The sequence below is a fragment of the Piliocolobus tephrosceles genome, chromosome 9 (assembly GCF_002776525.5).
Source record: "Piliocolobus tephrosceles isolate RC106 chromosome 9, ASM277652v3, whole genome shotgun sequence".
NCBI classification, from domain to species: Eukaryota; Metazoa; Chordata; class Mammalia; order Primates; family Cercopithecidae; genus Piliocolobus; species Piliocolobus tephrosceles.
In genome coordinates, this window is record NC_045442.1 from 64521360 (window position 1) to 64541042 (window position 19683).

Sequence of the window (19683 nt, forward strand, 5' to 3'; positions counted from 1 at the left end):
CCGGGCACGGTGGCTCAAGCCTGTAATCCCAGCACTTTGGGAGGCCGAGACGGGCGGATCACGAGGTCAGGAGATCGAGACCATCCTGGCTAACACGGTGAAACCCCGTCTCTACTAAAAATACAAAAACTAGCCGGGTGAGGTGGCGGGCGCCTGTAGTCCCAGCTACTCGGGAGGTTGAGGCAGGAGAATGGCGTAAACTCAGGAGGCGGAGCTTGTAGTGGGCTGAGATTCGGCCACTGTACTCCAGCCTGGGCGACAGAGCGAGACTCCGTCTCAAAAAAAAAAAAAAAAAACAGAGGCCAGGCACGGTGGCTCACGGCTATAATCCTAGCACTTTGGGAGGCCAAGGTGGGCCAATCACTTGAGCCCAGGAGTTCAAGATCATTCTCGGCAACACGGAAAAATCCTGTCTCTACCAAAAAAAAAAATACAAAAATTAGCCAGGTGTGGTGACATGCATCTGTAGTCTCAGCTACTCAGAAGCCTGAGATGGGAAGATTACTAAGCCCAGGAAATCAAGGCTGCAGTGAGCTGTGATCACACCACTGCACTCCAGCCTGGCTGACAGAGCAAGACCCTTTATCAAAAAAAAAAAAAAAAAAAAAAAATGTTTAAAGACAGTTCAGACACACACAAAAAAACCTGGAGCTTCAGGAATAAAAAAGAATAATGAAGTTTTCTAAATTAGATTAAATTTAAACATTAAATTCTGTTTATGGTTGCACAACATATTACAACATTGTCTAACATGATTCCCAATATATGTAAAAGAGATAATTAAGCAAATTATATTAAAGAAGGGAGAAGGTAGGCCGGGCGCGGTGGCTCAAGCCTGTAATCCCAGCACTTTGGGAGGCCGAGACGGGCGGATCATGAGGTCAGGAGATCGAGACCATCCTGGCTAACACGGTGAAACCCCGTCTCTACTAAAAAATACCAAAAAAACTAGCCGGGCGAGGTGGCGGGCGCCTGTAGTCCCAGCTACTCCGGAGGCTGAGGCAGGAGAATGGCATAAACCCGGGAGGCGGAGCTTGCAGTGAGCTGAGATCCGGCCACTGCACTCCAGCCCGGGAGACAGAGCGAGACTTCGTCTCAAAAAAAAAAAAAAAAAAAAAAAAAAAAGAAGGGAGAAGGTATGAACACTTAAATAGAGGTAAGGTTTTCACACTTCATCCAAAGTGGTAAAATGTTAATACCAACAGACTGCGAAAAATAGCATATGTGTAATATAATGTCCACAGCAAACACCAAAAATCTATACAAAGAGATTCATTCAAAAGTGCTAAAGATAAATCAAAACAGAATTCTAAATAATGTTCATGTAACTTATGGGAAGGCAGGAAAAATTAAACAGAGGAACAACAAATAGGAAAAACAAATTAAACAACAAAATGGCAGACTTAAGCTCTACTATATCAATAATTACAATATATATAAATAACTAAACATACTATGAAAAGACAGAGTTGGGAGAATTGATTTTAAAAGCATGAAGCAAGCCAAGCATGATGGCTCATGCCTGTAATCCAAATGCTTTAGGAGGCTGAGGCAGAGAGATTACTTGAGGCCAGGAGTTCCAGACCAGCTTAGGATACATAGCAAGACCTCCATCTCTTAAAAAAAAAAATTGTTTTATTAGCCAGGTGCAGTGGCACATGCCTGTTGTCCTAGCTACTCAGGAGGCTGAGGCAGGAGGATCTCTTGAGCCCAGGAATTAGAGGCTGCAATGAGCTATAATGGCACCACTATACTCCAACCTGGGCAACAAAGCAAGACCCTGTCTCTAAAAAACAAATAACAACAATAACAAAACATGAACTATATGCTGTCTATAAGAAACTTCAGGCTGGGAGCAGTGGCTCATGCCTGTAATCTCACACTTTGGGAGGCCAAGGTGGGAGGATCACTTGAGCTCAGGAGTTCAAGATCAGTATGGGCAACATACCAAGACCTTTTCTCTACTAAAAAATAAAAATAAAAATAAATTAGCTGGGCATAGTGGCACAACACCTAAGGCCCCAGCTACTCTGCAAGCTGAGGTTGGGAGGATTGCTTAAGCCTAGGATTGCTTGAGCCTAGGATTGCTTGAGTCACAGCTGCAGTGAGCTATGACCATGCCACTGCATTCCAGCCTGGGCAACAGAGTGAGACTCTGTCTTAAAAAAAAAGAAACTTCAAGCCGGGGATGGTGGCTCACACCTGTAATCCCAACACTTTGGGAGGCAAAGGTGGGAGGATCACTTGAGGCTAGGAGTGCAAGGCTAGCCTGGGCAACACAGCAAGATCCTGTCTCTACAAAAAAAAAGAAGAAAAGAAACTTCAAACATTATAAAGGTACACTGAAAGTAAAAAAAAAAAAAAATGGAAAAATACAAACGTTAATCAACAGAAAGCAGGAGTAACTATATTAATATCAGAAAAATTAACTTCAGAGCAAAAAAAAAAATTACCAAAGAAATACATCATATAATGACAAAAGGGTCACTCTACCAAGAAGATATATTAACAGTCCTGAATATGTAGGCACCAAATAACAGAGCTTTAGAATACAATAAGCAAAAACAGAATTGAAAAAATACATATACCAATCCACAATCACAGTTTGATATTTCAACAAATTCTCTCTCAATAATTAAAAACTACTAGACAGAAAATCACCAAGGATAGAGAAAAACTTAACACTTCAATGAGTATAAAGGCAGCTTAGCAACTTATACTTCATACATGGCATGTGGTCTTGTTTTAATGATCTCTTAATATAATAAATATTTTCCATTGTTGCTTTTTTTGTTTGTTTGTTCTTACTGTTGTTTTCTTTTAATAACAGAATTGGTACATATTAACTGGGGGAAAAATACTGATGTTTATATAAAATAAAACTAAAATGTCCCTGTCAACCTCAACCTGCCAGCATTCACCTGAAATAACCACTCCCCAGAATCTGTATTCTTTAAAATCTTTTCTATCTATGTATAAATATATATGCATACATGGTTTTAATTTTGTTTTTAAAATCGAATCACATTTGGCATACTGTCTACAACTTGCTTTTTTTCAGCACAATGACATATACTAGCATCCTTCCTGGTTGGTGATATATAGATCATATAAAGTACTAATAAAAATGTTCTCAGAAGCTGGGCATGGTGGCTCACTTCTGTAATCCCAACACTTTGAGAGTTGAGGCAGGAGAATCGCTTGAGGCCAAGAGTTAGAGATCAGTCTGAACAATATAGCAAGACTCCATTTCCACAATTTAAAAAAAATGTTCAGGAGCTAAATGATAAGAACTTACGAACACAGAGAAGGAAACAACAGATACAGGGTTCTATTTGAGGGGGGAGGATGGGGGAAGAAAAGGAGCAGAAAAGATAGCTATTGGGTACTGGGCTTAATACCTGGGTGATAAGATAATATACACAACAAACCCCCATGACACGTGTTTACCTAGTAACAAGCCTTCACATGTACCCCCAAACCTAAAATAAAAGTTAAAAAAAAAGTTAAAGACAGGCCGGGCGCAGTGGCTCAAGCCTGTAATCCCAGCAATTTGGGAGGCCGAGACAGGCGGATCACGAGGTCAGGAGATCGAGACCATCCTGGCTAACACGGTGAAACCCCGTCTCTACTTAATACAAAAAATTAGCCAGGCGAGGTGGCGGTCGCCTGTAGTCCCGGCTACTCGGGAGGATGAGGCAAGAGAATGGCGTGAACCCGGGAGGCGGAGTTTGCAGTGAGCTGAGATTCGGCCACAGCACTCCAGCCTGGGCGGCAGAGCGAGACTCCGTCTCAAAAAAAAAAAAAAAAAAAAAAAATTAAAGACAACTGGCCAGGCACAGTGCCTCACACCTGTAATCCCAGCACTTTGGGAGGCTGAGGCAGATGGATCATGAGGTTAGGAGATCGAGACCATCTTGGCTAACACAGTGAAACCCTGTCTCTACTAAAAATACAAAAAAAATTAGCCAAGAGTGGTGAAGGGCGCCTGTAATCCCAGCTACTCAGGAGGCTGAGGCAGGAGAATGGCGTGAACCCAGGAGGCAGAGCTTGCCATGAGCCGAGATCGTGCCACTTGGCACTCCAGCCCAGGGGACAGAGCAAGACTCTGTCTCAAAAAAAAAAAAAAAAAAAAATCAGAGAAAATTAAAAAAAAAAAGTTGGCCAGGCACAGGGGCTCATGCCTGTAATCCTAGCACTCTGGGAGGCCAAGGTGGGCAGATCACCTGAGGTCAGGAGTATGAGACCAGCCTGGCCAACGTCATGAAACTTCATCTCTACTAAAAAATACAAAAAATTAGCTGGGTGTGGTGGCATATGCCTGTAGTCCCAGCTATTCAGGAGGCTAAGACAGGAGAATTGCTTGAACCCAGGAGGCAGAGGCTGCAGTGAGCCACCAAGGTCATGCCACTGCATTCTAGCCTGGGCGACAGAGTGAGACTCCATCTCAAAGGAAAAAAAAAACAAAGTTGATTTTAAAAAAATGTTATCAGCCGGGTGCGGTGGCTCATGCCTGTAATTCCGGCACTTTGGAGGCCGAGGCAGGTGGATCACCTGAGGTCAGGAGTTTGAGACCAGCCTGGCCAACATGGTGAAACCCCGTCTCTACTAAAAATGCAAAAAATTAGCTGGGCATGGTGGCAGGCACCTGTAATCACAGCTACTCAGGAGGCTGAGACAGGAGAATCACTTCAACCTGGGAGGCGGAGGTTGCCGTGAGCCGAGGTCACATGCCATTGCACTCCAGCCTGGCCAACAAGAGTGAAACTCCATCTCAAAAATACATACATATATATTCTCAGAAAACAGCATGTCCTTTAATAATATAAGTTTCTTAGGCCAGGCGCAGTGGCTCACGCCTGTAATCCCAGCACTTTGGGAGGCTGAGGCGGGTGGATCACCTGAGGTCGGGAGTTCGAGACTAGGCTGACCAACATGCAGAAACCCCATCTCTACTAAAAATACAAAATTAGCTGAGCCTGGTGGCACATGCCTATAATCCCACCTACTAGGGAGGCTGAGGCAGAAGAATTGCTTAAACCTGGGAGGCGGAGGTTGCGGTGAGCCGAGATCGTGCCATTGCACTCCAGCCTGGGCAACAAGAGTGAAACTCCGCCTCAAAAAAAAAAAAATAATAATAATAATAGTAATATAAGTTTCCTGTAGTTACAAAAGCCTATTATACTCAGCACCTAGAAATATGATGACCATCAGATTAATGTTAAATAACAGAAGAATGAATAAAACTCTCCTAGAGCAAGAAGACAGCAAAACAGAAAGTACTTTGTAAATCATAAAGTGAGTAAAAACATAAGTATTATCACAATTATATTTTCTTTTTTTTTTTTTCGAGATGGAGTCTCGCTCTGTCGCCCAGGCTGGAGTGCAGTGGGGCGATCTCGGCTCACTGCAAGATCCGCCCCCCAGGTTCACGCCATTCTCCTGCCTCAGCCTCCCATGAAGCTGGGACTACAGGCGCCCACCACCACGCCCGGCTAATTTTTTTTTTGTATTTTTAGTAGAGATGGGGTTTCACCATGTTAGCCAGGATGGCCTCGATCTCCTGACCTCGTGATCCGCCCGTCTCGGCCTCCCAAAGTGCTGGGATTACAGGCGTGAGCCACCGCGCCTGGCCTTTTTGTTGTTTTTTAAAGTAAACACTAAAAGCTAGCTGGTATCATTAGCTAAATAAAGATATTGGTATTCTATCATCATGTGCAAAAAAATGAGGGGGTTATGTTAACACAAGTATTTGTTTCTAAGAGTGAAATACTCACAGCTGTTTCTCCTTTTGGGAGATTTGTTTCTGCAGACTGTCAGATTTACTGAGACATTCTTGTAGATATTTCTCGTCCTCATCTTCAGCTTCCATTTGCGCCTTCTCTGCTTGCTGCAATCTGGTGTAATTCAAATCAACTTTGGGTAAAACTGAGGCTAGAACTAGGGTGTAAAAGGGTGAAGAAGACAAATAAAAGAAAAATGGGGAAATAGAAACATTTCTAAATGAAAACAAAGTTTGGGGAAAAACTCACAAACTCAAACGTGAAAGAGTCACACAATGTCTAGAAGTTGTTCTGTGATTTTTTTGTCAATATAACATGTAGTATGCCCAGAATACTATCTTCAAATTTGTTTTATTTCTTGTTCGTAATTAACAGTGCAAAGCAATACAGCCTTTACCACTTATGCAGAGCATAATGAATCAAATTTCAAAGCATAATAGGTATGTTACTACCTTTTTTCAAAACCATGAAAAGTAAAGGATTTATGCCTACACTAGGTGAAGAAGCCACACTGTTATATGTTAAGCTAGGATGTGTATGCCAGGAATCAAGTGTGCTACAAGGCCAAGAGCAAAGACCTGCAATTACTCCAAATGATAGCCAACTCCTTCTTACAGCATCTTTATGCATTTACTAAATTATGCCGAAGCTCTATGCATGTCTGTGTGTGCACGTGTGCATATATGTTTAAGATTCAAAAAGAATTTGGTGCCAGTTGGCATCATTCACTAGAGATCATTTTTGTTCCTCACCATTTAATATTAAAAATTAGCTAAAATATTGTGATTTTCATCTTTCCTGTTTTTATTTGTAAGTCGCTGCATTTTCCTGTGCTTAGCTCCACTCCCTGCCTTCTTTGGCCATCTAGGATTTCTTATATTTAACCTCAATATTTTTATAAGAAAATATTTACCAAGATTCAAAGGATATTAACTCCTTGCAGGAAATCACAAGAGAAATTTCAGTTCAACTAACTAAAAAAACTCTTCCTCTTCCTTTCTTCCCTAAAACCATACCAATGGAACAACCTTCACATATTTCAGGGGTATAAATGCTGCTTCCAAGGAAAGGAGAGTTATCATTCAAGTTATCTCCAAATCTAAGATTAAATTAAAATATTCAGGTGCTGGGGATGGACCCAAGCTTTTCTCTAAGGTTACAAAAAGGAAAATAAAAGAGTGAGGTAGGCCTTGAAGTTGTGCTATCACAGAAGAGGGCAAGGGAGAACTGGAAAACTGAGAAGCTGAAGCACAGGATGTTGGCCAGTCTGGGTTATAAGTTATTTTGAAGCATATGTAAAAATCAGTAAGGGAACCGTTGGGCAAAGAGTGGGCCAATGAGAAAAAAACATCTGTGCCAATGCAGTATAAAACCAAAGGTTAAGTTATTTTTAAACAATCTTTATATTTTTCATCAAAAAGTAGCTAAAAAGATAAAACTGCATTTGAAAATCCTGACCTCCAAAGGGTCAATACTCGAATTACCCTTCGTGCACAAGGTTTGAGGAATGTATGTCTAGAAATCCAAGTGCACCCACTCTGCTTAATGGCAGTGTATTACCACAGCAGCTGACCAAGAAATGTACAGGGTTCCTAACACCCTTTTAGAATATTTAGTAGCATAGACTCCTTTCTAGTTAATGTATTATAAAATTGTTGATTCTCTTTTCATTTAGTCTGTTTAAATACAAGTGGTCTTCAGAAAGATATATCTTTGACCAGCTTGTACTGGTCCTGCGTGTCACTGCTGGCACATTTCACCAATGACATTGCAATTGTCCTAGTTTGAGTTAACAAATCGTTATCACTTCATAATGGAATGGAAAGAAATCAAAGACAGAAAAAGGTAATAAAGATGTCCAAAATGTAAAAATGGGGATAAAGAAAACAAAAAAGAAAAAAGAAGAAAGAGGATGTCAATAAAAGAATATTCATGTCAATAAAGCATTAATAGTTATGTTTTTCATAAATAGATTCAAAGAAAGCAATGATAAAAGACATATGTTGACACCAACATGACAGGGCAATGGAAATACATTACATTTTCCAACAATAAAAGTGAAAAATGCCAATATAAAACAATTCAATTTAAACAAAATTATATCTTCGGTTGGGTTGAGGGTCCTAGCTCAAAGAAACAAAACTAAACCACCAATTTGGAATGCCTGATTTCATATAAACAGATGGTGAATGGCAAAGAATACGATAATTAACATGCATGGAAATCAATTAGGGATAATCTCACTCTGTTTGTTCATTTTTATTTTTTTTGACGTTTTTATTTGTGTATTTGTTTTATGTAATTGAATAACATGAAACTACTGATATTAGGCCTCTAAGAAAAATCTACAATATGACAACTTCAAATGATTCAGCATAATATAAAGCAACTTGATTCCATGCAACAACCAAAACAAAAACACAAAATCCTGCTGGGCTTAAACAAAAAATATGTCCTAATCTATGTCTTCCTAATGGTTTTTGTGGCAGGTGTCGGAAGTGAATAAAGAAAAAGGGGAGAAGAAAAGAAAAAAAGAAACTAAGACTGGAAATGCTGTACCTTTGTTCCAGCTGTCTCATGGCTGCAGTAATTTTGTTGGTTTTTTCTTCTAGTCGGGCAATTATTTCATTTTTTTCTTTCAAGCCATCTTCAGAACCCTATTTATAAAAATAAAAGCTACAGTGGTTTTGATTTTTTTTTTCTGTGTGTGTGGTTTTTTTTAATAGACAGGGTATCACTATGCTGCCCAGTTTGGGTTTGAACTCCTGGGCTCAAGCTATCCCATCTCTCAGCCTCTCAAGTAGAGTTTTCATCTTTTAACCTGAGTATTTATAAGTTTCTCATACCATTTTGCTATGGGACTGTTACTTTGAAATGAACAGAGTTACTTTATACATAAAATAATTGTGTGATACAAAGCAGTGCTATTAGTCGTTTTTTTTGTTTGTTTGTTTTTAAGATGGGGTCTTGCTATGTTCACCAGGCTGGTCTCAAACTCCTGGCCTCAAGCAATCCTCCCATCTTGGCCTCCCTAAGTGCCAGGATTACAGCATGAGCCATGGCACCTGGCCTCTATTAGTCTTTATTTAAAATGTAATAGGCCAGGTGTGGTGGCTCACACCTGTAATCCCAGCTCTCAAGGTGGGAGGATCTCTTGAGACCAGCCTGGGCAATATAGTGAGACCTCATCTCTACAGAAAATAAAAGAAAAAAAGAAAAAAATTAAAAAAGAAAATATAATAAAGAAAAAAACGCCACCTTCAATATTTTTGGAAGATGACAGAATACATTCTTGTAAAATATGACATTTTGCAAATTAATTAAATAAAGGATTTTGGCAACAAGTCTACTTAATAGCAATATTATCTTAGAAAATTTACAATTATGGGCCAGGCATGGTGGCTCACGCCTGTAATCCCAGCACTATGGGAGGCCGAGGTGGGCGGATCACCTGAAGTCAGGAGTTCGAGACCAGCCTGGCCAACATTGTGAAACCCCATCTCTACTAAAAACACAAAAATTAGCCGGGCGTATTGGTACATGCCTGTAGTCCCAGCTACTAGGGAGGCTGAGGCAGGAGAATCACTTGAACCTGGGAGGCAGAGGTTGCAGTGTGCCAAGATCGCACCACTGCACTCCAGCCTAGGCAACAGAGCGAGACTCTCTCAAAAAAGAAAAAAACAAAAGAAAAGAAAATTTACTATTATGATAGTGTAGCATTTCAATCAAAATTAAATATTTCTTAGGACTACACTGTAAAAGGAAGTTCACAAAAATGTTTTGTAGTTTAAATTGAGAGTTTTCCCAAAAGATTTAATCTTCATACTCTTAACCTTTCAACATTAAAAATTTAGACAGGGGATATTCTGTTGATACCTTTTTCATTACATTTAAGAGCTTTCATTTAGGAAAAAAAAGGCATTGGCCTTCATAACTAATATGGCACAGTTAAAATGGGCTCATCTCTTAAAAACCAAAACCTTTCTACAAATATTCACTTTCAATTTCCATAAATGAAATTTAAGAACAATCCTTACCTGCAACTTTTGATACATCTCTATGTTAATTGCTTTAACTTCCTCTAGCTGTTGTCGAAGGCCTATTAGAGTATCTTGTTTCTCATGGATATCTTTCTCCAGCAACTTCATGGCAAGTTCAATCTCATGCTTCATACTAACTTGTACTGCTAGCTCATTCTCTACATCCTGCAATTTCAATATATCCTTAATTCACATGCCACTTCAGGATGTAAAAATTAGATATAGTTTAAGAAAGATTGTCCATTCAATATACAGACTACACTTTTTAAGTCCACTACAGGGAATCAACCAGGCCCTCTAACAACACAATAAACATTTTGAAATGCAGGGCCAGGTGCAGTGACTTATACCTGTTATCTCAGCACTTTGGGAGGCCGAGGTGGGTGGATCACTTGAGGTCAGGAGTTCGAGACCAGTCTGACCAACATGGTGAAACTCCGTCTCTACCAAAAAAATACAAAAACTTACACACGCCTGTAGTCCCAGCTACTAGGGAGGCTGAGGTGAGAGAATCACTTGAACCCAGGAGGCAAATGTTGCAGTGAGCCAAAATCACACCACTGCACTCCAACCTGGGCAACAGAGTAAGACCCTGTCTCAAAAAATAAGTAAATATTTTCAAATGCAGTTTTTGCTAAAATGAAGGCATTTTCTATATTCTGTTAATCATTACTCTTTTACTGGTACAAGAATTAATCATTTTTATGCTTCATAAATTGAATATGAATTTTCCTTAAACAAAAGGAAATGAAGTGGCCTATACAAGTAAAGGCCAAAGTAACTCAAAACACAGTTTAATTTCCTTTTTTTTTTTTTTTTTTTTGAGATGGAGTCTCACACTGTCGCCCAGGCTGGAGTGCAGTGGTGCATTCTTGGCTCACTGCAAGCTCTGCCTCCTAGGTTCACGCCATTCTCCTGCCTCAGCCTCCTGAGTAGGTGGGACTACAAGGGCCTGTCACTACGACTGGCTAATTTTTTTTTTTTATATATATATTTTTAGTAGATACACAGTTTCACCGTGTTAGCCAGGATGGTCTCGATCTCCTGACTTGTGATCCACCAGCCTTGGCCTCCCAAAGTGCTGGGATTACAGGTGTGAGCCACCACACCCAGGCAACTAGTTTAATTTCTTAAGAATTTTTTATCAGAAGAATTTAAAAGTTTCTTATGATTTATCTTAAGAAATTTATTGGCCTGCCAAGGTGGCTCACGTCAGTAATCCCAGCCCTTTGGGAGGCTGAAGCGGGCAGATCACAAGGTCAAGAGATCAAGACCATTCGGGCTAACATGGTGAAACCCCATCTCTACTAAAAATACAAAAAATTAGCCAGGCGTGGTAGCAGGCGCCTGTAGTCCCAGCTACTCAGGAGGCTGAGGCAGGAGAATGGTGTGAACCCGGGAGGCAGAGCTTGCAGTGAGCCGAGATCACACCACTGCACTCCAGCCTGGGCGACAGAGGGAGACTCCATCTCAAAAAAAAGAAAGAAAGAAAAAGAAAGTTATTAACATTAAAGACAAACAGAAAAGATGATTAAAAAGATGGGCAATATTCTCTTCTTGACCTGGGTGGTGGTTACGCAGGTTATTTGCGTTACAATTCATTAAGCTATATATTCATATTTTTCTGTTGGCATTATATTTCACAATTTCAAAGGTTAAAAAACAAGTTAATTTTAAATATGACTTTCCTAATATTTGAATATGTTGTTCTGTTTCATTTACTATAATGTTGGTCACAACCCATTCATTCACAATCATATTGTAACTTACAGTTTAAAAAACACTGATACAGGTCAGGCACAGTGGCTTATGCCTATAATCTCAGCACTTTGGGAGGCCAAGGCAGGTGGATCACTTGAGGCCAGGAGTTTAAGCCCAGCCTGGCCAACATGGCAAAACCCCATCTCTATAAAAAATACAAAAATTAGCCAGGCATGGTGACACATGCCTGTAGTCCCGCTACTTGGGAGGCTGAGGTACAAGAATTGCTTAAACCTGGGAGGCAGAGGCTGCGTGAGCCAAGATCGCACCACTGCACTCCAGCCTGGGTGACAGAGCGAGACTCTGTCTCAAAACAATAATACGCCGGGCGCAGTGGCTCATGCCTATAATCCCAACACTTTGGGAAGCCAGGGTAGGCAGATCACTTGAGACCAGGAGTTCGAGACCAGCCTGGCCAACATGGTAAAATCCCGTTTCTACAAAAAATGCAAAAATTAGCCGGGCATGGTGGCACATGCCTTGTAGTCCCAGTTACTTGAGAGGCTGAGGTACAAGAATCACTTGAACCCAGGAGGCAGAAGCTGCAGTGAGCCAAGATCGCACCACTGCACTCCAGCCTGGGCGACAGAGTGAGAATCTGTCTCAAAACAACAACAAAACATTGATATAGTGGAAGCTTAGAAAATTTGAGAAGATTAAGGGGTGAACTTGCTATATACCACACCAAAAAGGATAAGGCTGAAAGAGATTTTAAATGGTGCTTGCTAGAGAGTAAATTACTCCCAGGATGATTTTGCTAATATAATTTTTAATATAACCTACTTGTCGTAACTGAGATTCATCTCGAAGCTGCCTTCTGGCTTCATTGTACATTTCATCTAGCCCCTGACGAGAATGCTTATATGTTTGAAGCTCAGTTTCCACATCTACTTTGGTAACCTAGGAAGAAAACAAAATTTTTCATTCTATAATCACTACTATTAATACGGCACAGAAATATCTACTTCATGCAAAAGTCCCTAAAAATAGTAATTTCTGACATGAGATTGTCTGCTTGAAAGCAGTCTATACTTACCTCTAGGTGCTGCTGTGTTTTCATTAAAATCAATTTATTTTCACTTCGTAATTGATGATTTTCTTCTTGGAGTTTAATGATGTTATTCTTTGCTATTGCTAACTAAAAATTACGAAACGGGCAAGAAAAAAGATTTTAAACACCCTTATACTTGCTTTCCAGGTTATGTGCATGGCCATAAACAACAGAAAATAAAATCTCACAACTAGCAAAAGGTCTGTCACATTCAAAGAAACGTTCATAAGAAAAATATGCTCGCTATTATCCCAAGATACCAATTTTAAAAATTAAACTCTTATTTCCTTTTGAACTATTCCTATTTTCTTTTATAGCTGAAACACATTAGGCTAATTTGTTATGCTTATAATAAACATATTATGCTTACTGTATGATTTACAGTATGTCCAGAATACAAAGTTTCTTAGTAAACAGAGAATTATGCATTAAATAACAAAAGCTTTAAAGACTTGTGTAAAGATAAAAACACGTATAAGGAAAGGAGGTTGTGCTATCATTGAAAAATGTAATACAGACGTTTGTGGTAACTGAGTAGGACACCCCATGAAATCTGGACTTGTAAAAGGAACTTAAGTGGCTACAACAAACAAGAGACAATTCTCACCATGAGTTAAACATGAATGATTAAGTGGTGGGACTCTGAGGCCCAGAATGGAGAGATTCTATGAAAGCAAAGCAGAGACCATTCCCTAATGATGGTTTGCAATTAACACATTTCTGAACACTTTATCAGGGATCAACCTGAACTTCACAGTCCTACTAAAGTCAATAAGAGGCACAAACTCACAGTCCTACTAAAGTCAATAAGAGGCTCACAATGATGAGCAGCTCTATAATGGTCCCGATCAGGAGCCCAACCATCAAAATAAAGATGCATTCTTAACTGCAGTCATGTAAGTTATCATGTGTTCCTTGGTTTGGAAAAATTGAGCCAATTTTAAAAGAAACGAGAATATTAATTAACATGGAAAATAGGGTTCACAATACAAATAACAGAAGCCTAAATATTTCTGAAAATATGTTAAGTAATAATTCTTTGGTTTAATAGATTAAAAAACAAACAAACAACACACCTAGAAGCAACTCTAGAAAAAAGAGAGCTAAGATAAATTTCTGGGTCTGCTTCAAATGCACTCTGGGATCGCCAGATAGCTACTTTCACAACATAAGAAACCAGAGCACACGGGATGAGTTTTACACATGGGATGGTAGAAAAAAGGTCACCATGATCATGCAGTGATGCCTGTGAAGAAAAGTAATCTGACTAGTGGAACAGTGGAACAGAGGGACAGTATCATTTTAATAAGAATTTCTTTTTTTTAACGTGCATTATTATTTTTTTGTACTATACTTTAAGTTCTGGGATACATGCGCAGAACGTGCAGGTTTGTTATACAGGTTACATGTGCCATGGTGGTTTACTGCACTTAACAAGAATTTCTAACTATAGGTGATTACACTAGGTAAATATAGGTCATCCAGATTTTAAAATGAACATCACAGCTTATCTACTGAAGAGTTTCTGTGAGTTTCATCTCTGAGGCTCATTTTTGGAAGTTGAGTATTTCAAATGTAGTATCTCACAGATTCTTATAACTGAGGATTTGCCTAAGAATATACAGTTTCTCTAGAACTTATAATCATCGGTTACAACTGTATTACAAGTATCGCATCACAATGATGAGTGTATGTTCACGTGTGTGTATGTTTAATGCACTCATACTTAAAATGGAAAAAGATCACAAACACTAGTTCCATGAAATACATTTATCCATTAGACAATACCTCTTCAATCAGCTTAGTATTTGACTTTTCTAATGAATCAACTCTTGAATGGAGGCTGCTGACTGTGCTGCTGAAATTAAGAAAGAAAAAAACTCATTCAAAATCACACAAACTCAAAAAAGCACGAAAAAATATGTTATCCTAGACTTACTATGTTTACTGACAGGCACCAACTGCCCTGTCCACATTTCTGGGTGTGGAAAATTTCATTAACTTGGATAACTTGATTTAGCTAGGAGGGCAATAAAGAGTGTAGCAAAATAATATTTCTATTAAAATTCCATTTGGTGCTACTGATTCTTTTTTTTTTTTTTTTTTTTTGAGACGGAGTCTCACTCTGTTGCCCAGTCTAGAGTGCAGTGGCACAATCTCGGTTCACTGCAACCTCCGCCTCCCGGGTTCAAACAATTCTTCTGCCTCAGCCTATGGGTTGACAGGCATATGCCACCATGCCTGGCTAAATTTTGTATTTTTAGTAGAGACAGGGTTTCACCATGTTGGTCAGGCTGTTCTCGAACTCCTAACTTCGTGACCCACCCACCTCAGCCTCCCAAAGTGCTGGGATTACAGGCGTGAGCAACAGCACCCGGCCTACTCATTTTTTTACATTGTCTTCTTAGGGTCCTTCTTAAATTTAACCGAAAATATTTGGGAATAAAAATTTCACACAAAGATTACTAAGTATTGTTAAAATTATATTTAAAAGGATGAACTTTAAATGTCTACTTTATAATTATGTGGTTTCATGAAGCATATAAACAATGGTCTTTAATTCAAGCTCCATTTTGTTTCCCCTATCCATTTTCATGAGAACTTAGAGATGTCCAAAGTCAACCATGGTTTGAGAAATATGAAGATGAGCTACCCAGCATCAGGTTCTTAGTAACAAGTATCTGGCAGCTAAACACGCTGTCTTTCAAAGGAAATAGTCGAAGGTCAGATTATGCCAGATGAACACACTTGTTTCTTGCATTTTTGTTTAAATGAATCAAGACTGGACATTACTGTACATTTTATTAAGTATGTTGGCCAGGCGTGGTAGCTCACACCTGTAATCTCAGCACTTTGGGAGGCTGAGGCAGGCGAATCGCCTGAAGTCGGGAGTTGGAGACCAGCCTGGCCAATGTGGTAAAACCCCGTCTCTACTAAAAATACAAAAATTAGCCAAGTGTGGTGGCGGGAGCCTGTAATCCCAGCTACTTGGGAGGCTGAGGCAGGAGAATCACTTGAACCTGGGAGGCAGAGGTTGCAGTGAGCTGAGATCACGCCACTGTAATCCAGCCTGGACAACAAGGACGAAACTCCATCTCAAAAAAACAAGAATGTTGTCCAAGGCCTGCTTGATACTACCATCTCAAAACCTTCTCTAATAAAATGTAACATTCTATATATAATATGTTTCAGCAAAATCAATAATAGATACAATAAATTTTACACCAGCCTCAGAAACAAGTATTGGTATTTTAATTTTACTAGTGAAACAAGAAAAATGTTTTCCCAATCATATTAAATCATTTTTAAGACATAATCATTCTTAGGTAGACAACTTGAGTTTTTCACAAATAGCACTAGGATGTCCTGATGGTACGACAGACAAACACAGGTCTAGGAGACGTAAGACTAAGGGCCCTGCTTTTCTACTTCCTAATTGTGTCACCTTGAAAGTTGTAAAACTGGCCAGGCACAGTGGCTCACACCCATAATCCCAGCACTTTGGGAGACCGAGGCGGGCAGATCACGAGGTCAGGAATTCAAAACCAGTCTGGCCAACATAATGAAACTCCCTCTCTACTAAAAATACAAAAAGTAGCTGTGCATGGTGGCACGTGCCTGTAATCCCAGCTACTCGGGAGGCTGAGGCAGGAGAATCGCTTGAACCCAGGAGGCCGAGGTTGCAGTGAACTGAGATCGCGCCATTGCACTCCAGCCTGGGTGACGGGAAGACTCCATCTCAAAAATTAATAATAATAATAAAAGAAAGTTGCAAAACCTTCCTGAGCTTCAGTTTCTTTTCTACAAAATTGGACAATAATATTCACCCTGCCTCTATGTGAGGATACAATAATCATCAAGAAAAGCACTTTGAAAACAAACTCTCAATAGTAGTTTTGAGTGAGGAATAATAGGTGAATTCAGGCCAGGCACGGTGGCTCACACATGTAATCCCAGCACTTTGGGAGGTTGAGGCTGGTGGATCACAAGGTCAGGAGTTTGAGACCAGCCTGACCAACATGGTGAAACCCCGTTTCTACTAAAATTACAAAAATTAGCCCAGTGTGGTGGTGCATGTCTGTAATCCCAGCTACTTGGAAGGCTGAGGCAGGAGAATTGCTTGAACCTGGAAGGTGGAGGTTGCAATGAGCTGAGATCGCGCCATTGCATTCCAGCCTGGGCGACAAGACTAAGACTCTGTAAAAAAGTGAATTCTACTTTTTTCTATATGTTTTCTATACTTTTGAAATAGTCTAAATGTACAATAACTACTCTTTATTAGAAAAACAATGAAAGGCCGGGAGCACTGACTAACATCTGTAATACCAGCACTTTAGGAGACCACAGTGGACAGATGGCCTAGCTCAGAAGTTTGAACCCGCCTGGGCAACATGGTGAAGCTCCAGCTCTATCAAAAATACAAAAAATTAGCTGGGTTCCGTGGAGCGAGCCTGTGCTCCCAGCTACTTGGTAGGCTGAGGCAGGAGGATCGCTTGAGCCTGGAGGCAGAGGTTGCAGTGAGCCAAGATCAGGCCACTGCACTCCAGCCTGCGTTGACAGAGTGAGAACCCTGTCTCAAAAAAAAAAGAAAAAAGAAAAAGAAAAAGAAAAAGCAATGAAACACTTTTATTTTTATTTATTTATTTATTTTGAAACAGGGTCTCATCTGTCACCCAGGCTGGAGTGCAATGGCACAATCTCAGCTCAGTATAGCCTCAACCTCCAAAGTTCAAGTGATCTTCCCACCTCAGCCTCCTGAGTAGCTGACACTACAGGCGCACAACACCGTGACGAGCTAATTTTTTGTACTATTTTCGGTGTACAGAGACAAGGTCTCACCATGTTGCCCAGGCTGGTCTCAGATTCCTGAGCTCAAGTGATCCTCCCATCTCAGCCTCCTAACATGCTGGATTACAGCATGGGCCACTGCTCCCAGTGCAATGAAACATTTATAAAACATAAGGCATACAAAAGTCAGACACCAGTATTGCTGTAACTGATTAACACACATGATTTAAACAATGGAGAATGAGAAAATTCTTTTGAACTGGATCGGCCGCGGTGGCTCACGCTGTAATCCCAGCACTTTGGGAGGCCAAGGCGGGTGGATCACGAGGTTAGGAGTTCAAGATCAGCCTGGCCAATATGGTGAAACCCCATCTCTACTAAACATACAAAAATTAGCCAGGCATGGTGGCGGGTACCTGTAATCCCACCTACTCGGGAGCCTGAGGCAGAAGAATCACGTGAAACTGGAAGGCGGAGGTTGCAGTGAGCCGAGATCACACCACTGCACTCCAGCCTGGGTGAAAGAGCGAAACTCTGTCTCAAAAAAAAAAAGAAAATTATTTGGAACTGAGTGGAATAACCCCAAGATAAATTGTTGGCCAGGCATGGTGGCTCACACCTGTAATCCCAGAACTTTGGGAGGCCCAGGTGGGCGGATCGCTTAAGCCCAGTAAGGTGGAGGTTGCAGTGAGCTGAGACTGCACCACTGCACCCAAGCCAGGGACAACACAAAGAGATTTTGTCTCAAAAAAAAAAGTTAAGTGAAAATAGTAAGGTATAGAGTAGTGTGAAAGTGTGCTACCTAATATGCAAGAAGAGGGAGGCAGAAGAGATATGAGAATATATATACATATTATTGCTATGAGCATAAAGTATCTCTGCATACACAAGAACTTAATATATTAATTACTTGTGAAGAGGGAAATTAGATGGATGAAGATCAGGGAGAGGGAGACTTTTGTTTTATGTTCCTTTTGTGCCTTTTGAAGTTTGAGCCATATGAATATATTAATATTACCTGTTACCAAAAAATGATTAGAAGTTTTAACATAATTGCCGGGCGCGGTGGCTCAAGCCTGTAATCCCAGCACTTTGGGAGGCCGAGACGGGCGGATCACGAGGTCAGGAGATCGAGACCCTCCTGGCTAACACGGTGAAACCCCGTCTCTACTAAAAATACAAAAAATTAGCCGGGCGAGGTGGTGGGCGCCTGTGGTCCCAGCCACTCAGGAGGCTGAGGCAGGAGAATGGCGTGAACCCAGGAGACGGAGGTTGCGGTGAGCTGAGATCCGGCCACTGCACTCCAGCCTGGGCAACAGAGCAAGACTCCGTCTCAAAAAAAAAAAAAAAAAAAAAAGAAGTTTTAACATAATTAAGCAACTACAAGTTTGCATTTAGAAATACAATCTCAGAGGCCGGGCGCAGTGGCTCAAGCCTGTAATCCCAGCACTTTGGGAGGCCGAGACGGGCGGATCACGAGGTCAGGAGATCAAGACCATCCTGGCTAACACGGTGAAACCCTGTCTCTACTAAAAATACAAAAAACTAGCCGGGTGAGGTGGCGGCGCCTGTAGTCCCAGCTACTTGGGAGGCTGAGGCAGGAGAATGGCGTGAACTCGGGAGGCGGAGCTTGCAGTGAGCTGAGATCCGGCCACTGCACCCCAGCCTGGGCGACAGAGCAAGACTTCATCTCAAAAAAAAAAAAAAAAAAAGAAAGCAATACAATTTCAGAAACACAAATTACAAAATATACATGTATTTCCTATGATTTCTATTAAAACTCCATTTAAAAAAGATCGATATGAAGTCTTTCCTATTTCTACAATTTTAGAGAAAAAGCAAGAGTCACAGCTTATTAGTTTCTTGTCCTAAAATGGGAAAATGTTTAATTGTATTCTCTGATTATAATACGTATTCATTGAGTAGTACTCAGAAAATATAGAAAAATACAAAGAATAAAATAAAAATTATTCATAATCCTATCACCCAGAGAAAGATATTTTACTAATTATTAAATGTAATTAATGAGAACAGTTCATTTCTAATTAGATAGCACATATTACTCACTATACCTGTGCTGTCCAGTATGGCCGCCATGAGCCACATGTGGCTACTAAACACTTAAAATGTGGCTAGTCCAAATTGAAATGTGCTGTAAGGGTAAAATACATATTGGATTTTGTATACAGTGCCAAAAAAAAAAGAGTGTAAAATATGTTATTAATAATAATTGTTTTTTAAGAGGTGGGGGTCTCATTAT

At 40.3% G+C, this 19683-nt stretch overlaps 1 protein-coding gene across 7 annotated transcripts in view; it reads right to left on the bottom strand.

Annotated features, from left to right (window-relative positions):
* Window positions 1–19683, bottom strand: part of RUFY2 (RUN and FYVE domain containing 2) — a 61336-nt gene that overhangs the window by 27591 nt on the left and 14062 nt on the right. For 3 of the 7 annotated variants that reach the window (XM_023205078.1, XM_023205082.1, XM_023205077.1), the window contains exons 8-13: window positions 14424–14493; window positions 12621–12722; window positions 12368–12484; window positions 9821–9988; window positions 8343–8440; window positions 5778–5897 (exon numbers count right to left, since the gene is read on the bottom strand). In XM_023205078.1, coding sequence (XP_023060846.1) covers window positions 5778–5897; window positions 8343–8440; window positions 9821–9988; window positions 12368–12484; window positions 12621–12722; window positions 14424–14493 — 675 coding nt within the window. Of the gene's footprint in view, window positions 1–5777; window positions 5941–6115; window positions 7590–8342; window positions 8441–9820; window positions 9989–12367; window positions 12485–12620; window positions 12723–14423; window positions 14494–19683 lie in introns of those variants that run through there. The other 4 variants (XM_023205081.1, XM_023205080.1, XR_002730149.1 and 1 more) reach the window with 3 other exon arrangements.